This window comes from Athene cunicularia, assembly GCF_003259725.1.
Source record: "Athene cunicularia isolate RWA chromosome 2 unlocalized genomic scaffold, athCun1 chr2_part2, whole genome shotgun sequence".
In the NCBI taxonomy this organism is placed as follows: domain Eukaryota; kingdom Metazoa; phylum Chordata; class Aves; order Strigiformes; family Strigidae; genus Athene; species Athene cunicularia.
This window is the reverse complement of record NW_020799096.1, coordinates 5,344,532-5,363,655: the sequence shown is the minus strand read 5'-3', so window position 1 is coordinate 5,363,655 and position 19,124 is coordinate 5,344,532. Positions and strand designations below refer to the sequence as shown.

Genomic DNA, 19,124 nt, shown 5'->3' with positions numbered 1-19,124 from the left:
ACAAACAGCCAAGCCTTGCAGATGTCACAGACGGGCCTGGAAAAAAGGGCCCATCCCTCTTAAAAAGCCTTTGAGTCCATACTTCTGTCTTAAGTCAACAATAGCCTATGCCCATCCTATAGCATACCCTCAGCTGCCCTGTTGTCACATAATAATAAAAAAAATAAATAAAAAAAAAACAACAACAAAACCACCACCAACAACAAAAAAACCCAACAACGACAAAAACAACACTGGATTCATTTATTGTGGAATTGCAGTTCACTTGACTTCAATTTTTCTTTGCCTCCCTCTACAGGAACGTGAGCTCTTGTGACTAAAGCTGTGCTCTGTAAAATGCATATATGTTTTGCATGTCTGACCATTGTTCTGTTCTGCTTCCAGTTTCTGCCAGACAGACATCAAAAGAGAACAGAGCTGCACCAAAACGTAGGAAGATATAGGAAAATTATTTAAAAGAACATATACCATTGCCACTCATACAGGGGCTATGTAACAATCTGACTACACTGAACAATCAAAATACTCAGAATTCAGATAGGAAAGTGTTTTAAATTTGGGCAAGTAATTCAGTTATTCACAAATGAGTTGCTTTTCTCCCTGTTGTCTTTTAATTCATTCACAGGCTTAAGTTAATGAAATCACATATTCAGAGAGAATGTCTACAACTCTTTAACTGAAGAAAATCTATACACTTTGTTTGCTATGCTATTTACTGTCCTTTAAATCATACAATAGGAAAAAAAAAAAGATTACGAGGAATGAAAGGAGGGGGAACAGAGCAATATGATAGCCTTAAAAAAAACCCACCCTATTTGCAGTAATTAACATTGAATTTACACCATTACACAAAACTACCATCACTTCAATATCAAACAAGGGTTTGTATGAAATCAGCTACCCAAGTCAAGCCTTGTGAAACAGATGAAGACGATACTACAAAAGAAAAGTGATGTCATCATGTCTGACTGCTTTTAGGAGGCCTGTTTCTTCATCTTATTTTTTTGGGGAAGCAAATTCTGAGGCATGTGCAGTACATAATATCCAGAGATGTTCAAGATCCATCTCTAAGAGAAGGGATCAGAAAACAATTAGCAGTAAAAGAACTGTTCTATTATCATCATTTGAAACAAACTACTCAGCTCTACTACATTCAAATCCATGGAGCTTGCCTGCCCCCATGAGTTTGTAACTGGGATGCAAGGTAAATGAGCAGTAAACAAGAAAGCAATACAGTGAAATCATACATAGTATGTAAAAAACCATTCCAGAAATGCAATGATCCATTGCCCTTAATTTTAAATTAGCACATTTACATTTGTTAGTGGATTTTCTTCAAGAGAAGCATATTTCAAATTACAAGGACTTCAATATTTTTATTAAAAATATTGCAAAGGTATAAAAATATAAAAACCCTTTTATCCTTCATCCACAAAATAAGAGAATTTACCCTGTCATTAAGGAACTGATTTAAAGGATGACTCCTCCAACTAATATTTAATAAGCACAAAATATTCAAATAAAGTATCAGAAAAATCAAAACACAAAAGGATTGAGATTATACAGAGTCAGTTCATTCCCACAGACACACAACCACAGATATTTAATTCTGATTAGTTTTAGCTTCATTCTTAGAGTGATACTGAAAGATCAAAGAAGGTTGGTACCCTGTCAAAATGGGATTTATTTTTTTATTTCCCTTTCTTTTGAATCTGTTCTCCTCTGGAAGGACTGAAGCTAAGAGATATTCAGCAGTATTTGGTAAAAGACTGCTTTATTCATTTTAACCATGTGCAGATTCTTAGATGTCTATAGCTCCTGGCAAACAATGCTGGTAAATCACACGCAGCTGTATAGTAACCAAGAACAGCAGTTTTAACACATGGGTTTGCTGGCCCCAGGTGTTGCTCACTATAATGATACATCTGACCCAGGCACCTCCTTCTGCACAATTACTAGCTCAGATCAACAGTACGAAGTTTATATAAATTTAGTAGCCCTCTAGTACACAGGTATCATCCATTGCACATGTCAAAGTCAGACTTCCCAGTTACATTGGAAACAACAGAAATGATCCATTTCTGCTAGTAAAATAAAGTTCCTCAGGTCTTCTCCCAAACACTTAAAACCTCCTGCCTCCAAACAGCAGTAATTCTCTTGCATCCCTCAGTTGGCATGCATGATCAGCAGACAACAGCCTGATGATGAAGAAAAAAAAAATGCATTATCTTTGTTTAGATTTACCAATCAATTCAGAGTTTTCGTCACTTATCTCCTTTTTTGTCATTCTTCAGTATTTATTCCACACTGCAATCACACTTGGCTAAGAAGCTATGGAGTCGCCTGACAGCATCTGCCACCGTGGCCAGAGATCACCCCTCTCCCTCAGGAAGCTGCACCCCAAACCACGCTTACCAGCTTTGCCCCACTCACGTGAAGGCCAACCAAACTGTTCCCCTGTTTGTTTCAGCAGGCATCTACCCACGCTTCCTTGCTCTGCTCAAAGCAGTGCAGTGGCTCAACAGAAGAGATCTGGGGACCAAACGCTAACCCTGGGGGCTACCCACCTCTAAGTTGTACCACAGGAGGTATCTCCCACAGTCACACATCGACTTGAATGTCTCAGCAAACTGAGATGTCGGTGTGGGGAGTGGAGCTTCAGCACGAACTCTGGTAAGTCGCAAACCTCAGTGTGCAGTGCTTCATTGCACGCAGCAACCCCATTCCCAAGGCAGTCCCATGTTTCCACAACCTAGCTACATATTATGTAGCACAGCACAAAAACGTGGAATGCTTCATTTATGGCAAACAGTAACTTAAAACTATGAAATTGTGCTTATGAGAAAGAATATGCAGTAGGTCACAGACCTAGGGGCTCCCAACAGCACCAAGAGCAGGATGGCTATGAGGTAAGCTTGGGTGGCACCTCAATGATTTCTGCATTTCTGCCTTTCAGGCTTGGAAAGAGATTGATGCTTTGCTGATATTGCTCACATTTGCAGAACACGGCCTGAGCTGGCAATCAAACATAAGTTTTTGTGATGAGATCTTTAACTACATTCGCAAAGTCACCTTTTACAGATTTGCAGAGACGGTTGGGGGGGAGAACGTCCAGATTGCAAGTATGCATCCCTGTCATGAATCCTACACAAGGCTGAAAAACACTCAGACACAGAACCAAACTATTATTTCAGAGGGAAAAAAAAAAATTCTCACCAGGAAGGGCCAGACAGAAAAGAAACTCTGCTTATTAAAGCAGACTGTATAACAAACTGTAATGTGCAAGCCAAATTAAGTAACTTTTTATTGCCCCCCCCCGGAGGTACCATTTAGCCTAAACATCAAACATCTGGTAGCACTCAATTGAGAATGGGAATTTACAGCCCAGAACTACTATATCTAAGGCTGAAACAATTCTGTACCCATGCGAGTAAGTTGTTGAAAAACTTTTGTGAACAACCTACATCTGATATGATGCTAGTGCCCTCTGCTGTTCAATATTACAAGTTAGCGGCTTTTAAATGTGGTTCAGCTGTACTCCAAATAATATCACACCTTACAAATACAATAAATCAAGGATTTCTATCTTAGGTAAATATCAAAGAAGAACAATCCTGCCAGATATTCAGGACTACTGTAAAAAGAAGTAGTAAGTATTTACCTAGAAAACTTTCTGTAAGACTACCTTGTAGAGCTGCATCCTGTAAAATAATCTAAAATATTAAGCTAATAAAATTCATTTTTCAACAAATGAAATGGAGACTTTTTTTAAAAAATAGGAAATAAAATAAAAATCCCTTTTCACACTGAATTATCGCCATATAGATTCAGGAAATTTAATTGCAAAAATTAACAGCTGGATTTACTGATTGCAGCTCCTCCAAATGTTAGTATGGACTAGTAAAACTCTTAGTTACATCTTCAGTAACATCATCAGTTCATTTCTAGTTGAGTTCCCTTCCATTTTGTTTTTCTTTTCTTGTACTTAACATATTTTGTTCACCTTTCTAATACAGGTTTCTGTATAGAATACCTCTACTTGTGGTTACTCTGCCAGGGATCTATCAAGTAGCAATGTTCACAGAAACATTAGGGAAGCAAGATGTCAAAAGCAAATGGAAACTTGAGAAAGATATTTAAATTACAAGTAAAATTGGTTGTGCCACCTGCAGTTCAGGTTGTCTGACAGTTTCCATTTTTAGACTCTTTTGCTTCTGATTCTTTACAACTATTTTAAGTGTTAGAAGAGAATGACTAGAGAAGATGCTAGGTTCAAATGCCTTAGCAAGTTTTAGCAAATTATTTGATCATTTTTAAGAATGTTTTATTAAGCACTGTATTGCTCTTATTAAATCAATCTTTACAATTGTTCTGTTAAGAAACTCCATCCCACTCATGCTATGCAAGAAAAACTTCTAGTTTAGTAAAACACTTGTTCTTGTGTCAGTCTTGAATTTACTCTGGAACATAGGCTACATTTGGTCACATTTTAAAAACTCAGGATGAACTGAATTTATCAAGTCTTTGGAATAGACACAGTTTTTTCCTGACGATGCCACCTGTTCTGAGCATTCCCTGGTTCCATTTTTGAGGCTTGGAGAAAAAGCAAACCAGAAGTGGAGTAGAAAGAGAAGCAATAGAAGGGCATATAGCTATAGTGAGAGGAAAGGCTCGAAGTCAGGCATTTGGGAACAGGAAGGAGGGGTCCGAGAATGGTAGGGCAGAAACCAAGACCGATGGGCAGGAGGACTATAATTATCAGCCTAGGGCTGAACAAAAGAGAAGGATTATGACAGAAATGCAGAGCAAAGTGTAAAGGAGGAGAAAAGAAGAGGCAGATAGAAGAAATAGTGCACATGCATGTAATTAAATGTAACAAAGAGGAAAGGGAATTAATTAAGGCTTTAATAACTATCTTATTTCTGCCTTTTCCTAAAAACATTCAACTTTGCTACTCTTCTAGTACAAAGTGGTGCTGCACTTCTGGTGCACACAATATTAATAAAATACACAAGCATTTCAGACATTTACATCAGTTTAAAAGTTTTCATTGATTTAAGATCAATATTACTCGAGGCTGTTATTCCCAGTGACTAGCTCTTTTTCTTGTGATATTCCCATACACAGCAACAGAATCATAGAGATAAATATTACTCTTTGAAAACAGGAATGATAGAAATGGTCCTCAAGTTCTGTTTTGTCTCAAGTACTTCCAAATAAGTGTTTATGAAAGTAAATACTTTTGTATGAATCTCCATCTATGCCTTTTTACTTGAAAGTGACTAAATACAGAATGCAACACCCACTATAGAACTACACCCTCTCATAACACCTAGAAATAAATATGTATGATTAGCCTTCATCTTCCAAAACCTGCCCTCAGGAATAAATCAGTAATGGCTTATTTCTAAAATACCCGCTGAAAAATTTCAGCTTCAAAACAGAATGACAGAATGGAGAGTGCAGCTTGCAAAAATGGAGAAGAGCAACCTCTACTGGTCTTAAGGGTAAAAATGAGAGAATAAATGCTATAAACGTTCCTGTCTTACCCCACTGGTTCAATATATTGAATTTCAGAGGCAAAGGACTGACTATGTATTTTTTCCTGTTCATATCATCTGCAAATTTAATTCCATTAAAAGGACACTCATATCTACAAACCATGTACTACAATAAAAAGTGAGAAGAATCTCCTTTCTGGTGAAGTGCTATTAGACATGGTTTCTGCTCCACTACATGATGCTTAATTATTAGCTATCATTAATTAATGAAAAAGGATTTTACTTTAGAGTGGGTCATTGTTACATATAGAAATATGTCAACTAAACTGAGGATCAGGCACTTCTGTCTCAAGGCAGAGCTGCCTCAACCACTGCATAGCTGAATAGCTCAGCAAAAGAAAGTCTTCTCATACTGTAGTGGGTTTTTTTCAGCAACAAGTAATTTCACAAGTGAGAGTTGTGGGACTAGAGAAGGTGGAGGAGGATAGAAAACTACAAATTGTTTCCAGTAGTACAATCTGTCATCTATGTTATTCTATCATTAAGCCAATGATTAGATCTTATCAATTTAGAATTTAAAAAAGGATCAGATCTAGATTGGCACACATACAGTATCAGTCTAGAAAACATTCCTCTGCCACTGCCAAGGCCAACAAGAGAATCTGAACTTAAGAAAGCATTACTTTTAATAGAGTTTAAAAGCTTCCCCAAAGGATAAACAATGCAAGACCTCCCATCACTGCAGAGTAACACCAACAGGAAGAAACATCAGGGAGCTGCAAACAAAATAGCTGAAAATGACCATTCAAAACCTTTTTGATTAGTTTTTCAGCATTTGACACCAGTTACAGATTTTAGTTGCCAAATCACAAGACTTCAGCTTTCTGTTTAGGGATTTCCCAGTCCTACAACTCATAAGGTTGTAAGACTTCAAACACTCAAGCTTTCGGTTTTTTAGGAAGAAAAAGGATCACGATGCTCAGGTCTTTAATAAGAATAGCTAAGTAAATGCATCACATGGGGTCTGCTTCTGTCCATCTCCCTCTCACTCCTCCTAGGCAAAGCTTTATCCTCCCTAGGGAGGCAGACTGCTAATTTTAATCCACATGACCAGCTGGAACCTAGGGACTTCAGAGATCTAGCTGACATTAGTAACTCAAAGAATTTAAGGACTATTAATGCTCCTGCAGGACATGACTTCCCAACCCCACCCCAGTGTTGCTCAGTTTTTCCTTTTTAGAGCCCACCTTGATCAACTGCTTAATTGACTACTATTAATCCACACCATGCAAATTACCTAGAATTGTGCACTGCCCTTTCACTGTGTGATTTCACTCTGACTCTACTTCTTTCTAGCAGAATCAGTAACAAAGGATGAATGTTTATCACACAGATAAATATCTACTGCCTTTCTATCAACAGAAATCTGAACTTTCTTTTAATACACAGTCATACAATTTATCATTACTATTAGGTTACAATGTATCAACAGTTCAAGTTAAATTCCTCAAAACTAGGATGTAACCATTTTGCAGCCCAAAATAATAAGCAAAAAGTAACACCCTATCTTTAGAAAAAAAGTTAATCTAACTATGCTTGAGCTACTCAAGTCAGAACACACACACACACACACACCCACACACACACACACACCCCCCAATGTTGTTAAAAAAAATTAAAAGGAAAGCATTTTGTCTACAGGTCATTAGAGGTGGGGCTCATAGTGCTGACTATTATTAGTTGCCTAATGCTTCCCATTACTTGATCCTGGTTAATAGCTTGGACAGCACTTCTCATGGCAACTGAAATTTTCCACACTGAGGCAAATATTAATCTTTGGAACATGCAACTAAACCCAGTCCACCCATTTCTGAAAATAAAACACAAGAAAAGGGCAATTTGGGTCTGTCTTGAGGAAGTCCTGACAACGTGCAGTGCAAAGGCTGATGAAGGAAGTGACAGGATGGGAGGAGGAGGTGTAGAGAGGGAAGGCAAGCAAAAACCCAGAGCAGAACCACATCATGAAGAAGGAGTGAGGATCATAAAAGAGGAAATTCAGGGAGACTAAATGAATGAAGTAATGGGGATCAGCAATCAGACATACTGGAACACAGATTCAACTCGAGATCAAAATGGAACAGAGACCGAGGGGAGTGGGAAATCAAAACCAAAGACTAGGGGAATAAAATGGAGAGAGAAAGGCCAGAGGAGGTAAAGGAAAGTAAGATAGTACAGCAAGGAGACTGCAGTAGAATACAGAAAAGAGGAAGCCTCCAAGCTACCATGGCTCAGGAAGTGAGCCCAGAAGCAGCCAAAAGACAGAGTCAGCAAAACACAGAAAGAAGGTGTGCACTAACCTTGGCCAGCAGCCCCACACTCACCCACTCCTCTCTTCAAAAGACCAAGGGGAAGAAAAGGATGAAAAAGCTCATGAGTCGATATAAAGACCAGGAGACTGCTTACCAGTTACCATGATGGGCAAAACAGACTTGACTTGGGGAAAAGTCAATTTAATTCATTGCCAATTAATATAAATTTGGGTAGCGAAAAACATTAAAGCAACACCTTCTCCCCAACCCCTTTACCAAGGCTTAGCTTTAAAGATTCATTCCCAAATCCTGGGGCAAGGGTGAGGACACGGATGGGGCATGACATGAAAATGAGGTGGGGGGTCAAGCAGCTTCCAAGTGAACATAAGGGAATTATACGCAAAAGAGCTTTACTAGATAGGTTGAAGAAGACGGTAGTTAAAGGTTGGAGTATGTGAGCACTTGCTGGCAGTCATATGAGTTTGCCCCTCCTGCAGGTAATCATTAAAAAAATATTAATTACAAGATTACAAATTATTTCCCTGATAACCTCCTTCTTTCAGTGCAGAGAAGAGACTTCTTCCAAGGAAGAATCCAGGATATCACAACATGAAGGAGGTTACTGTGCACAATTGTTCTAATTTGTCAAAGCAGATAAGTCATACAGAAGACAGCCTGAGAAGAGTTTCTATTCAAGATGACTGCAGGAATAAACATACAGGAAGAAGGAAAATGGATCCAAGGGGAATAAATCATGCTGGGTATTTATCCAGGCAGCTACTGACTTTGTCTTAAGTTATTCTTGGCCACAGCAACCTAAAGATTCTCAATTCCACATAGTGAATGACTATGTTTCACCTACTCTGGGGAAAAAAACCCACTGACTCACTACAGCCAGCCTGACACATAGATGGCTCACGCTTGCAAAGGTAATGTCCTGAACAAGTACTTCCCATTTGCTGGTGGAACAGAGAGAATCTAAACTTCAGGCCAAATGTCTCAGTTAAGTAAGCCACAGATCTGGCCTGGCGAGAAAGCTACGTCTAGAGACAAGGAGACACTAAGAAAGACCGCAACACGAGTAAGGTACAAGACAGTCACTAACTGTATGTTCTTCATTTTCCAAACGCCTGATTTGATATACTCGGCTCTGCAGACAGCAACACTCACACAGGTGTAACAGAAGACACGCACTGGAAAACAAAGTCCTGAGCATCTTTCCTTAAGCAGAGAAAATTCAAAGGGAAAAACCTTCTCTTAATCTCTAAATGGGCACACTATCCCTAGGCTTCAGCTAATGAACTATTCAAAGAGACAAGCACCACAGAAGAACCCATGAGAAAACAGAATACATTTTATCTTCAGAGCGCTACCTGGATATTGTGCTGTGAAACAAGGGATTTTTGAAGAATGAGATCAAAAGATAAAACAAAGTAGCTGCTCATCTGGGACATGAAGAAAAGAAAAAAAAAAAAAAGTCTGGAAGAAATTTTAGAAGCTTCTCAGGTCTACGATCTGCCTAAGGCATGCTTTAGTTACTCGCAACTATTTTTGAAGTTTCTTTCCAAAGATCTCTACAAGACACATCCTCCAAACTATCTATTCTGGTGCTGCTGCTCCTTACAATAGACATTTTTTGCAATGTCTAACCAATCAGCTATGCTGCCATTTAAGTCATTATCCACCTAATTATTCATGTCTTCCTTTAGACTTCTCTAAGTAACCTTGTGGGTTTTGGGTTTTTTGGGTTTTTTTGTTTTTTTTTTTTTTTTTTTTTTTGGGGGGTTTTTGGGTTTTTTTTTTTTTTTTTCTCCATAGAGTTCTCGTGTCTTGTTTCCTGGATACACCACTGTCAAACACAGTATGTAAATCTTTTGGTAAAGGATCAAGTTCCATCTTTAAACTGGCAGTGAATTTTGTCCCCATCATTCCAAATAAAAATCTTTTCCATAAATTGATTGCTATCACTGCCTTTTAGCTTATTGTGGCTTTGTCCCTCTCAGCATTTGTACACTTGATATTTCCACAGCCTTCAGTCTGCTCAGTTAAGCAAGCCAATCTTTTTAAGTCAATTCTCATAAGACATCTCCCTCATCACTGCACAAACCTCACCCACTGCACTCACCCTGCATCCAGTCAGTCCAGAAGTCATTGTATAGGTAACTAAAATTACAGAGTGTTCTAGAAGATGTCTCAGAAATGCAGAAAATGGCCTTAATTGTTTAGCTGCTCCGAAAATATCTTTCCAGATATATTCTAGGTTAACATTTGATATTTTTTTTGTGGCTACACCACACAATCTCTCTTATCTTTTCCCATAGATTAGGTATTTGTCTACAGAAGCAATTCTGCCAGTGGTCCTAAAGGAACACCACTTAATTTTGTATCACTGGATAAAATGACATTTCTTCTTCTCTAATCAAAAAGTTAATCTAATTTGTGAATGACATGGTGATTCTTTCATTGGTGACTCCCAAATTTGTTTCATCAGAGGTCATCAGCATATGTTCATTCTCTTACGTCACCACTACTAATATTTTGAAAGTCACCCCCCTGCCTGCCTTTTGAAGAACATCCCACCATTCTCAATTTCCCTTTTAATTGTCACCTTTTATTAGACAGTTCCTTACTGACTTTGTGTCTCCTGTATTAACCCGCATTTTATTTTGCTACATTAACCAAGTCCAGCGTGGCACAGCAGAATTATGAAATCACTTTCCATGTGGACTTTCTGCATTCATACAAACCATTTATATTTTATTGAAGAAAAGTTGAACAAAAACCAAAAACAAACAAACAAAAAAAAAAAACCCACCCCAGAAGCTCTACACATTACAAACTTGAGAAAAACTGATCTAGGATGAGATTTTGTTGCTCTTGTAGTTTTCCCAACTTTTTAACGTATTTAAATTTCTTAGAATTTGATCTGCCTCTAAACATTCACTACAACTTCTCAATGACAGTTAGTGATGTTTAAAGAATTATGATTAAAATATACAGGATATCACTTTCTTGACTGTAACACTATGGCCTGCCTCAGTTATGGGAAATAAGTTTACTCAAATGCAAGAAAACTTTAGAAGCTTTGCATACAATGAGCTTTACACAACTAAACCTTTTGAACAGATCAGGAATTTTAGGACTGATTTTATCATTACCAATATATGTGGCTTTATCTTTTAAATATCTCTAACAGTGAACTATATTACTATTTAAAAGTTTGCTGAATTCTACTACAGGAATTGACAGGGATAAGCACTGGTTGGGATCTTCATGCCAAAAGAGATTTTAAAAGGGGAGGGAGGAAATGGATTCAAGCTATTTATTTTGCAATTGACTCAGAAAATAATTCAATAGGGTGGAGTGTATCTTAGATCTCTTAACTGGGTCATCTTTTGTTGTACTCATCAGCATTTTAATAAATCTTTGCTAGACTGTCTCCTCTGAAAATCTCTTCGCCCATAATAGAATTCACACAGTTCATCACAGTCATCTGGAGAGGTCTTGTGGTTTCTTTAACTGGAAGTAGGATTCTAACTATATAGTTTTACAAATGATATTGTAAACTTCTGAAATCATGTCTGGACTTAGTCTCTTGTTGACATTACATTTGTAGTAGGGCAAAGTTTTTTGATGTGGCTGAGAAAAATGAACAGGATTCTTGCATTTCACATACAGAAAGAGCACAAGCAGTCCAGGAACAACTTGATGGCTAGACATGGTTTTACTCTTCCTCTCGGAAAGAACGTTTAATCAGTTCAAGAAATTAGCATTCTGACCACCAACACCAGTGGAATGAAGACAGCATTCAAAGGCAGCCTCCTATTTGGCTGTGTTTCTTGTGCCACACAGCCAAAACAGGGGGAAGAGAAACCTCCCATAATTCGTAGCATAGATCAGTTTGCTAATGCATCCTTCTACCTGCAGTTTATAAAAGCACTGAAGACATTTTAATGATGGAGTGAAAAGAAGTAGATGGGGTGAAGGCAACCAGGCTAACTTGAGTCGCCAGAGCATGGCCCACGTGTGAGGCTGGAGATCACGTCAGATTTCACAACAAGTCCTGCTTCCTTCCCCAGCTCTGTGAGGAAGGTCAAATTCCTTTCAAGCTGTGAGAAACTGTACATGCGTCGTCACCGGTTCTCTTGTCTCAAAGTAAAATATAAAGCTTTAAAAAAGTCAGATCAGACTTTCAGAGGTGCTGGGTGCTAGTGATGGCTGTGGGAGCTGAGGGTCTTCAACATCTCACAAAACTAGAGTGAGCAGCAGATATCCCAAAGTGATCAGCCTGAATTAGAGAACAATTGTTTTAAATTTGATCTCCTTGATTCTTCTATATGCCACAATCTCTGTACATACAGCCCCATCATGACTTCAGCACACCCCATCATTCCCTGTGTTTGTCACCATTTCTGTCTCTGCCATCAATTACTCTTCCTCCTTCTGTGACAGTGACCCCCATCCCTATTCTCATTCACCACAAGTTGGAGGCTGGATATGCAGGCCGTTTGACTCTAAGCCAGGGCCTGCATTCTCTTTTGGTTTCGGCCTTGAGTGCCCAAAGTCCTCTGCTCATCTCACCATAGGAGTTGCCAGTCTCAGAAGCTGGGACAGCAATGCTCTTCTATTGCACAGGAACTGATAACAGATTCACGCTTACAATTCCAAAATGCCAAGTTCCTCCCTTCCCAACTATTTACTTACAGCTCCTTACAGATACAACAGCACTGATACAGCACTAATTTTTCCTCACTCATCAGTGATGAAAACACCTATCAGAACCCAGGAAGCCTCCTCCCAAAACCACAAGGGAACTGGGTAATGTTGAGCCCTATGCCACAGAGCTGAGTAGAGCGCTCAAACTGCACTGTGAGTTTCAGCTCTGTTCCCCAACGTGGTTTCAGGCAAAACCAGAATTCCAAATGGTCTGATTAAGTCAGGGTAAGAGATTCTGCATCCCCTACGCACAGATGAAAGGACTTCAAGCAAACAAAACACAAGGCCCTACAAGTACATACCACAGAATCCTACCTCAGATTTATTCTGCTCATCAGACCACATGATTTCTAAGAGTACAATGACTTTCCAGGTCTGTCACAGATCCATTAGACAATGCCTGTTCATCCAAGATATCATTAAAAGTTAGATATTAACTATGGCATGTCATGCAAAACCACATGCTTCACCCTCAGGTAGTTATTTCTTCCAATTAACCCTAACTTCTGCTAAAGCAGTCACTTGGGGTTAACAGGATTTAAAAAAAAAAAAAAAAAAAAAAAGCTGTTCCCTTGTAGGAAATAGCCAGAAGATCAAGTAAGAGAAGTGACTGATTATAAGATGTACTAGAACAGATGCACTCACCCACTTGTGGTGTATCACCACACAAAAATACTCACAATAAATCCAAGTTTTTTATAGTCTCGAGTATACATAGATTTGCGTTTCTCAATACTGCCACTACTGTTGTTAGGTTCAGATTCTGCATCAAACGCAATTCTTCTGAGTTCAAATATGATATCCCGTTGAGCCTGTATTAAAATAAGGTTTAAAACATGGTTAAAATAGCTTACCTCTCATTTTAATAACCAGTATCATGAAAGTTGTTTCAAAACACCTATTTCCTCCGCTGCCCAACCCTTCTTTGTCTAAATTCCCTACTTCATACTCAAAGAGACAGTCACCAAGAATGACTTCGTGGTTCCCATTTTCCAAAGTCTTCACATTTGTGGGGTTCACATACAGATGTTTAAGTGCTGACTTCCAGAAGCTGGACCCACATTTAGCAAGGTCATTAACCACACACTTAATTTTAACCACAGGCATGAAACCACAAAAGCCAAGAGATCACACACATTTCAAATTAAGCTAGTACTTAAGCACTTTGCTGGCTGAAATCAAAATGTCTCAGTACTCTGTATTTCTTTTGGTAACTGTCCATTTTTTTGCTAGCACAGGAATGGGAAAGAGAGGGATTACTGCAGTTACACATCACTAGAAATGTCTCAAGACAGTGATAACCACCCTATCATCAATAGTGACAACATTGCATTAGTCCCTCTCTATGGGGATATGCACTAGTTCACTGCGTGTACATTCCTGAAAGTCAAACTCTCCTGCCTCAAACTTAAGAACCAAGAAGGGTAAAAAATCCTACAGCATGATGTTACTTATGTTTACAACCACCTCACTCTCCCACCTCCTCTTCTCCAAATTATCAGCAAGCCTTAACACAACTCCTTAAAAATGAAATCAGGTTCCTCCTGGTAAAGGGCCTAAAAAAAGGCCACAAAAAATAAAGAAACAAACCACATCTTCTCTGTGGCTTATTGACTCTATATTTAAACTTGAATCTCTTAGGGGAGCAAGTGTCTCTTTGTGCACAATGAACAATATTAAAGCTGGTGTTTGGACACAGCGAGCAATAAACAAATGAACTATTATATAGGATCCCAGTACCAAAAATGGTTTTACTGTAACAGAAATTTAAACTTACACACTAGCATGCCAGATAGTTTTCATTTCAACATTCATTTTAGCTCTACGGAAGTACTTTTAGAAAGGACAATACATCTTTGTTGCTTCTGAGAAGTACACAAAAGAAACAAATGCTGGACTGCTGTTCAGTGTTTTAGCTCAGGATGACACCAAATTCAATTCATGGAACTACATGCTAAAGAGAAAGGCCTGGCCATTTTGTTGCACCTTTACAGAAGGACTGTAATAGCCAGTACATCTTTTAACAACCAGAAAACATAACCAAGCTTCAGAGAGAGAGAGAAAAAAAAAGAAAGAGAGAATGAATGAATGGTGTAAGCGCTCCTAGCAGTGCCTTTTCCTCCATAAAGAGCTTTAGGCACAGCAACAAGCAGCTGTTTTCTTTGTGTTCTGATCAGATCTTGCCAGATGCTTACCTGATCCTGTGGATCCATTTTTGTCATCATTCTGTCTTCCAGAAGGTTAAACGTAAGTACTTGCAGAACATAAAGCTGGTGTGCCATTTCATTATTGATGGCCCTCTGTGCCCTGATAACATGCTGCAAAGAGAGACTGTGGTGAATGCCATCTTTTCTGAAAATGACATTAGGTGCACTCAGGTGTTTCCATTTCTGTATGTGTTTGCTATGAAGTAATGTACTCCAGAGAAAAAGAAAATCAAACCAGGACTAATGCTACTCATTTAGGTACTATATAACTAATTTAACGGACAGGACTTTATAGTAACAATGCACTGAAGCTTCCTCCTTTTAGCCACTAGATAGAGCCTGTGCATATGTTGAGAAGTGGCATTAAAAAAAAAATAAAAATCAATCAATCAGTACTGAGAAGTCACTTAGAATAAAAATTAACTCCTTACCAACAGCATTAGAGCTCTGTATTAAAAAAAAAGAGGGCATATTAAGACAATACTTAAGAGAGTAGCTGCTTGAGTAAAGTATAAAGGCTGCAGACACAGCCAGCAAATACAGTGACACAACAGGGCTCCTGCTGCAGGAATCAACATCACACCACAGTCCTACCTCTACCAGACAACCCTGTTCTGTACAAGGAAGACTGCTTAGAACACATTAGCATATAATGCCCTATACATGCAGAATTATCTCACTCAGAAAGAAGGTACCCAACTGATGGACAATTTAATAATCCCTGGTGTGCCAAAACACACCAAGTGTGATGCTATACGGGAAACAGAGCTGGGTGACTAAACACAGCAGAGCATATGTAAGGAAAGAGTCATCAAGTAGGAGACAGATACAGCAACTGATATTGTACAGTTCCAGAGAATAAAAGAATCCGTCTGCCAAAAGGCACTGAATCATTTTATGATAGTAAATGAATACCTAAGAACATTATCCATATGCTTGTATAAAATTTCTTATGAACATTAGCAGTGTAAAAATATGCCTTCTGAGACAAATTCTGGGGGTTTTGTACGCATCATTGAAATTATGCTAGTGAATGAGAAAGAGTGAAAAGTTGTTTCATTGTTGTTTGGTTTGTTTTACACAGCCTCGTATCTCCTAATAGAGAAAGAGCACCTTCCCTTGTTACCCTGAAGATGTAATCTACTCTAAGGTCAAAGGCAAAATCCCTCTGATTTTCCATGATAGCAGTGCAAGGCTTTTATACTACATTCATTAACTTCACTCTGAGCTATATTTCATGCTTCTTTTGTGCAAGTGGTGACAAACTGTGTACAACTTCATATTAAGTCAGAATAATCCATAGAACTGAAAAACACAAGACGAAAGGCCCTGTACAGATTGCTCAGCTGTCATCAGCTCCAAACCTTAACACAGAAGACTTGCTATAAATTCCTCAGACAACATCTCATCTGCACAATAAAGTTAGCATTCTCCATGGAAAGAAAATGCTTGAGGTATTATTCTTTTATTGAGTATTATATTTTCATGAAGAAATCACAGTTTATTTGACTAGGAAAACACCCTTTCTCATAATCAGTTTTGAACCCATTCAACAACCAAACCTTTATCTTTTATGTTACAGGCTTCAAAACATCAAAATACAAGTGTCATCAAAATAGATTCAGATAAAACCTACGAATACCAGAATTGGAGTCACGTTTCCCCTCTGTTACTAAAAAATAACTTTGAAAATAATATACTTACAGTTAAGATGATGGAGCGAAGCTGCTTTTGTGCCAGAATGTTTGCCATTTCCTGATTTAGTTGGAAAAAAAAAAAAAATAAAATTAAAAGTTATCCAGAAGCAGGTATTTTAGTGCCATACCTAGAACACCACCGACTTTAAATGTTTTAAGTTTCTGCACTGTTACTTATAAATGAAATGAAGCAGCATATCAGCTATATAAATGTATGCATTATTTCGAGGGTCAAAAACTCAGATTACTCTACTGTGAGAAAAGGGACAAAGAAAGTGAAAAGTATGTCACAAGCTGAGGACTTTGGTGATCCAAAACCACCAACGAAGGACATCAGAGGAGACCTCTGTGGGTTAAACAGTATTTACAGACACTTGCTCAAGCACAACATTTGCCCCCCGCAAACAACACAGAAGGAAGCTTGGAATGGAAGCCAGCCAGGACTTTAGAACAAGACACCAAACATGCTTATTTACATTAATATTCTGGCTGTTTTAAAGTCAAGTGATCTAGCTTCCACTCAACAAATCGGTCTACAACTTGGTACTGTTTCATCATAGCAAATACTTCCCCCCTGTGTTTTGGTAGCAATGTTGACATTGGTCCACTATTTTATGTTAAATTAACTTCTCTTTCTAGACCTGTCTGAAGTCACTAGCAAGGAGAACATGCTTTTACTGCTATTCTTAACCAGCAGATCCCAGCTGTCCATGCTTCAAACTGTCCTACAATGCATAGGACGGAATCTTTTGTACTTATCAAGCATGAGAGTCTAATCTTAACCATACCTACGTGTGCATACCCCATTTTTAAGTTCTATGATCTTTTCCATCAATACAGAAATATATATATGTGTGTGTTTGTGTGTATGTGGACATATGCTAGCATCTGCAATGCATATGACTTATACCATTTATCATCATGGAACTATTTTTAAATTCTTGTTTTCAAAATGTACTATTTAAGGATTTGGTTAACATACTGCACACTGCTATTTAGACACTAAGTGCACAATGTGGTAATGTTTAGAACTAGTAGATCATTGATTTGAAATAGAGCTCGTGTATCACAGCCTTATATAATACAGCACAAAAAAAACACCCCACAGCAATGCTGACACATGCTTAAGGACATGCTTAGGATGCACTGTCATTCTGTGCAGTTGGCACCTTATCAAAAATATTGTTCACATTCAGGAGAAATACATTTTTTAAAATTCCTGCTGATTTTTGTGAGAGTTGAATACCGAGTACATACTGGTTACTTTTATATAACAAAAAAGAAACTAGAAAACAGGAAAACTGAGACTATTACATAAAACATACAAAGAGTGGATTGCTGAAACATGGCTGCAGAAACGATGTAAATAAAGCAAGTGTCAGGGTGAGAACTTGCTTGCAAAAAGAAAATTATTCTAATTGTGAGACAGGAGGCAGTCATGAACATTGTTTTCTTTATAACAGACAAATGGTGCTGCAACAGAATATGGGAACAATAAGGAAGGAAGAAGGGACCAAAACCAAGAGAAACTCAGATTTAGCTCAGATTCAGCTTCTTCTGGCTAAGCAGGTTTCAGCTGCCTGTAACAGCAAAGGAATGAATGATCTTTTTGCTTCCATCTCTTTTGGAAATGCACAACTGAGCTGCAGGGGGAGTGCCAGACACACAATATACTTTATGTTACCGGGAATGGACTGGCTGGTTTTATCAAAGTATATCCACTGCCAAAATACGGGACAAGCAAAGAATATGAAGTAATTTTTTCTGCATTCAAGGGAAAAAAAAAAAAGCAACAAACCAAAACCAGGAATTATTTTATTTTACTTTTTGGAAAAGATTATCAAATTTTCACTCTTTTTTATACTTTTATATAACTGAAAAAGCTGTTACTGGGATACTGTTTTCAGTCACTGGACCAAGAACTGATAGGAACAACAAGCATTCACTAAATCAATTACTGCATCAAAATCAACTTTGTCTCCAAGAAGACTATACAGCTGTTAGCAGCTAAGGAGCTGCCTCTTCTAAAGTAAGTATTGTAGTAACAGATAAGAACAAGAATTATTTGACAAAATTTGCCATCTCATTTCCCAGAGCAGTATGTCTCTGCAAAAATGCAGACAATTGCAAAAAAAAAAGTGTTTCAAACATTCACAGTATCATTTCAATGTTCAAACTCTCAGCTCTTTTCTGATAAAGACTTTTTTTTTTTTTTTTAATCAACCTACGTTTCTCTAGGATTTGGTCCTTGACGGTGGCAGAGGAAGTAAAGCAACCAGGAAGTCCTCATTAAAAAATCTTGAGGCTCCTGGCTTTTTGCGTTACAGAAATAGGAAGAAGGGAAAGAAAAAAAAAAAAAAAAGAAAAAAGGAGGGGAAGGAATTCAGATACCAGCACCAATTTAAATCATTTCCTTAATTGCAGTGCAGGCATTCACATCATGCTGTCCCCTGTAAGACAGCAGCAGAAAGGGTGCCAAAGCTCCTAGAGTCATATGGGGTTTGATGCAGTTTCTTGTTCCTAACCACATTAGTGAAGAGTGCTGAACCTTCTGAGTACCCACCGTCCGACAACTGCATGAGACTGTATCACCTCAGTTCGGTGTCTTAGGAAGACAGAATTCAGTAAACAATATCAGTTATCCCTATCTTGATGGTAACGCACACCTGCCATCCTCAACATATGGTTTACTAA

General features: G+C 38.2%; 1 protein-coding gene across 4 annotated transcripts in view; it reads right to left on the bottom strand.

Annotated features, from left to right (window-relative positions):
- Nucleotides 1-19,124, bottom strand: part of ELMO1 (engulfment and cell motility 1) — a 307,238-nt gene that overhangs the window by 175,836 nt on the left and 112,278 nt on the right. For all 4 annotated transcript variants that reach the window (XM_026843869.1, XM_026843870.1, XM_026843871.1 and 1 more), the window contains 3 exons: nucleotides 16,438-16,488; nucleotides 14,722-14,844; nucleotides 13,207-13,338 (listed from right to left, as the gene is read on the bottom strand). In XM_026843869.1, the coding sequence (XP_026699670.1) occupies nucleotides 13,207-13,338; nucleotides 14,722-14,844; nucleotides 16,438-16,488 (306 nt within the window). The remainder of the gene's footprint in view (nucleotides 1-13,206; nucleotides 13,339-14,721; nucleotides 14,845-16,437; nucleotides 16,489-19,124) is intronic.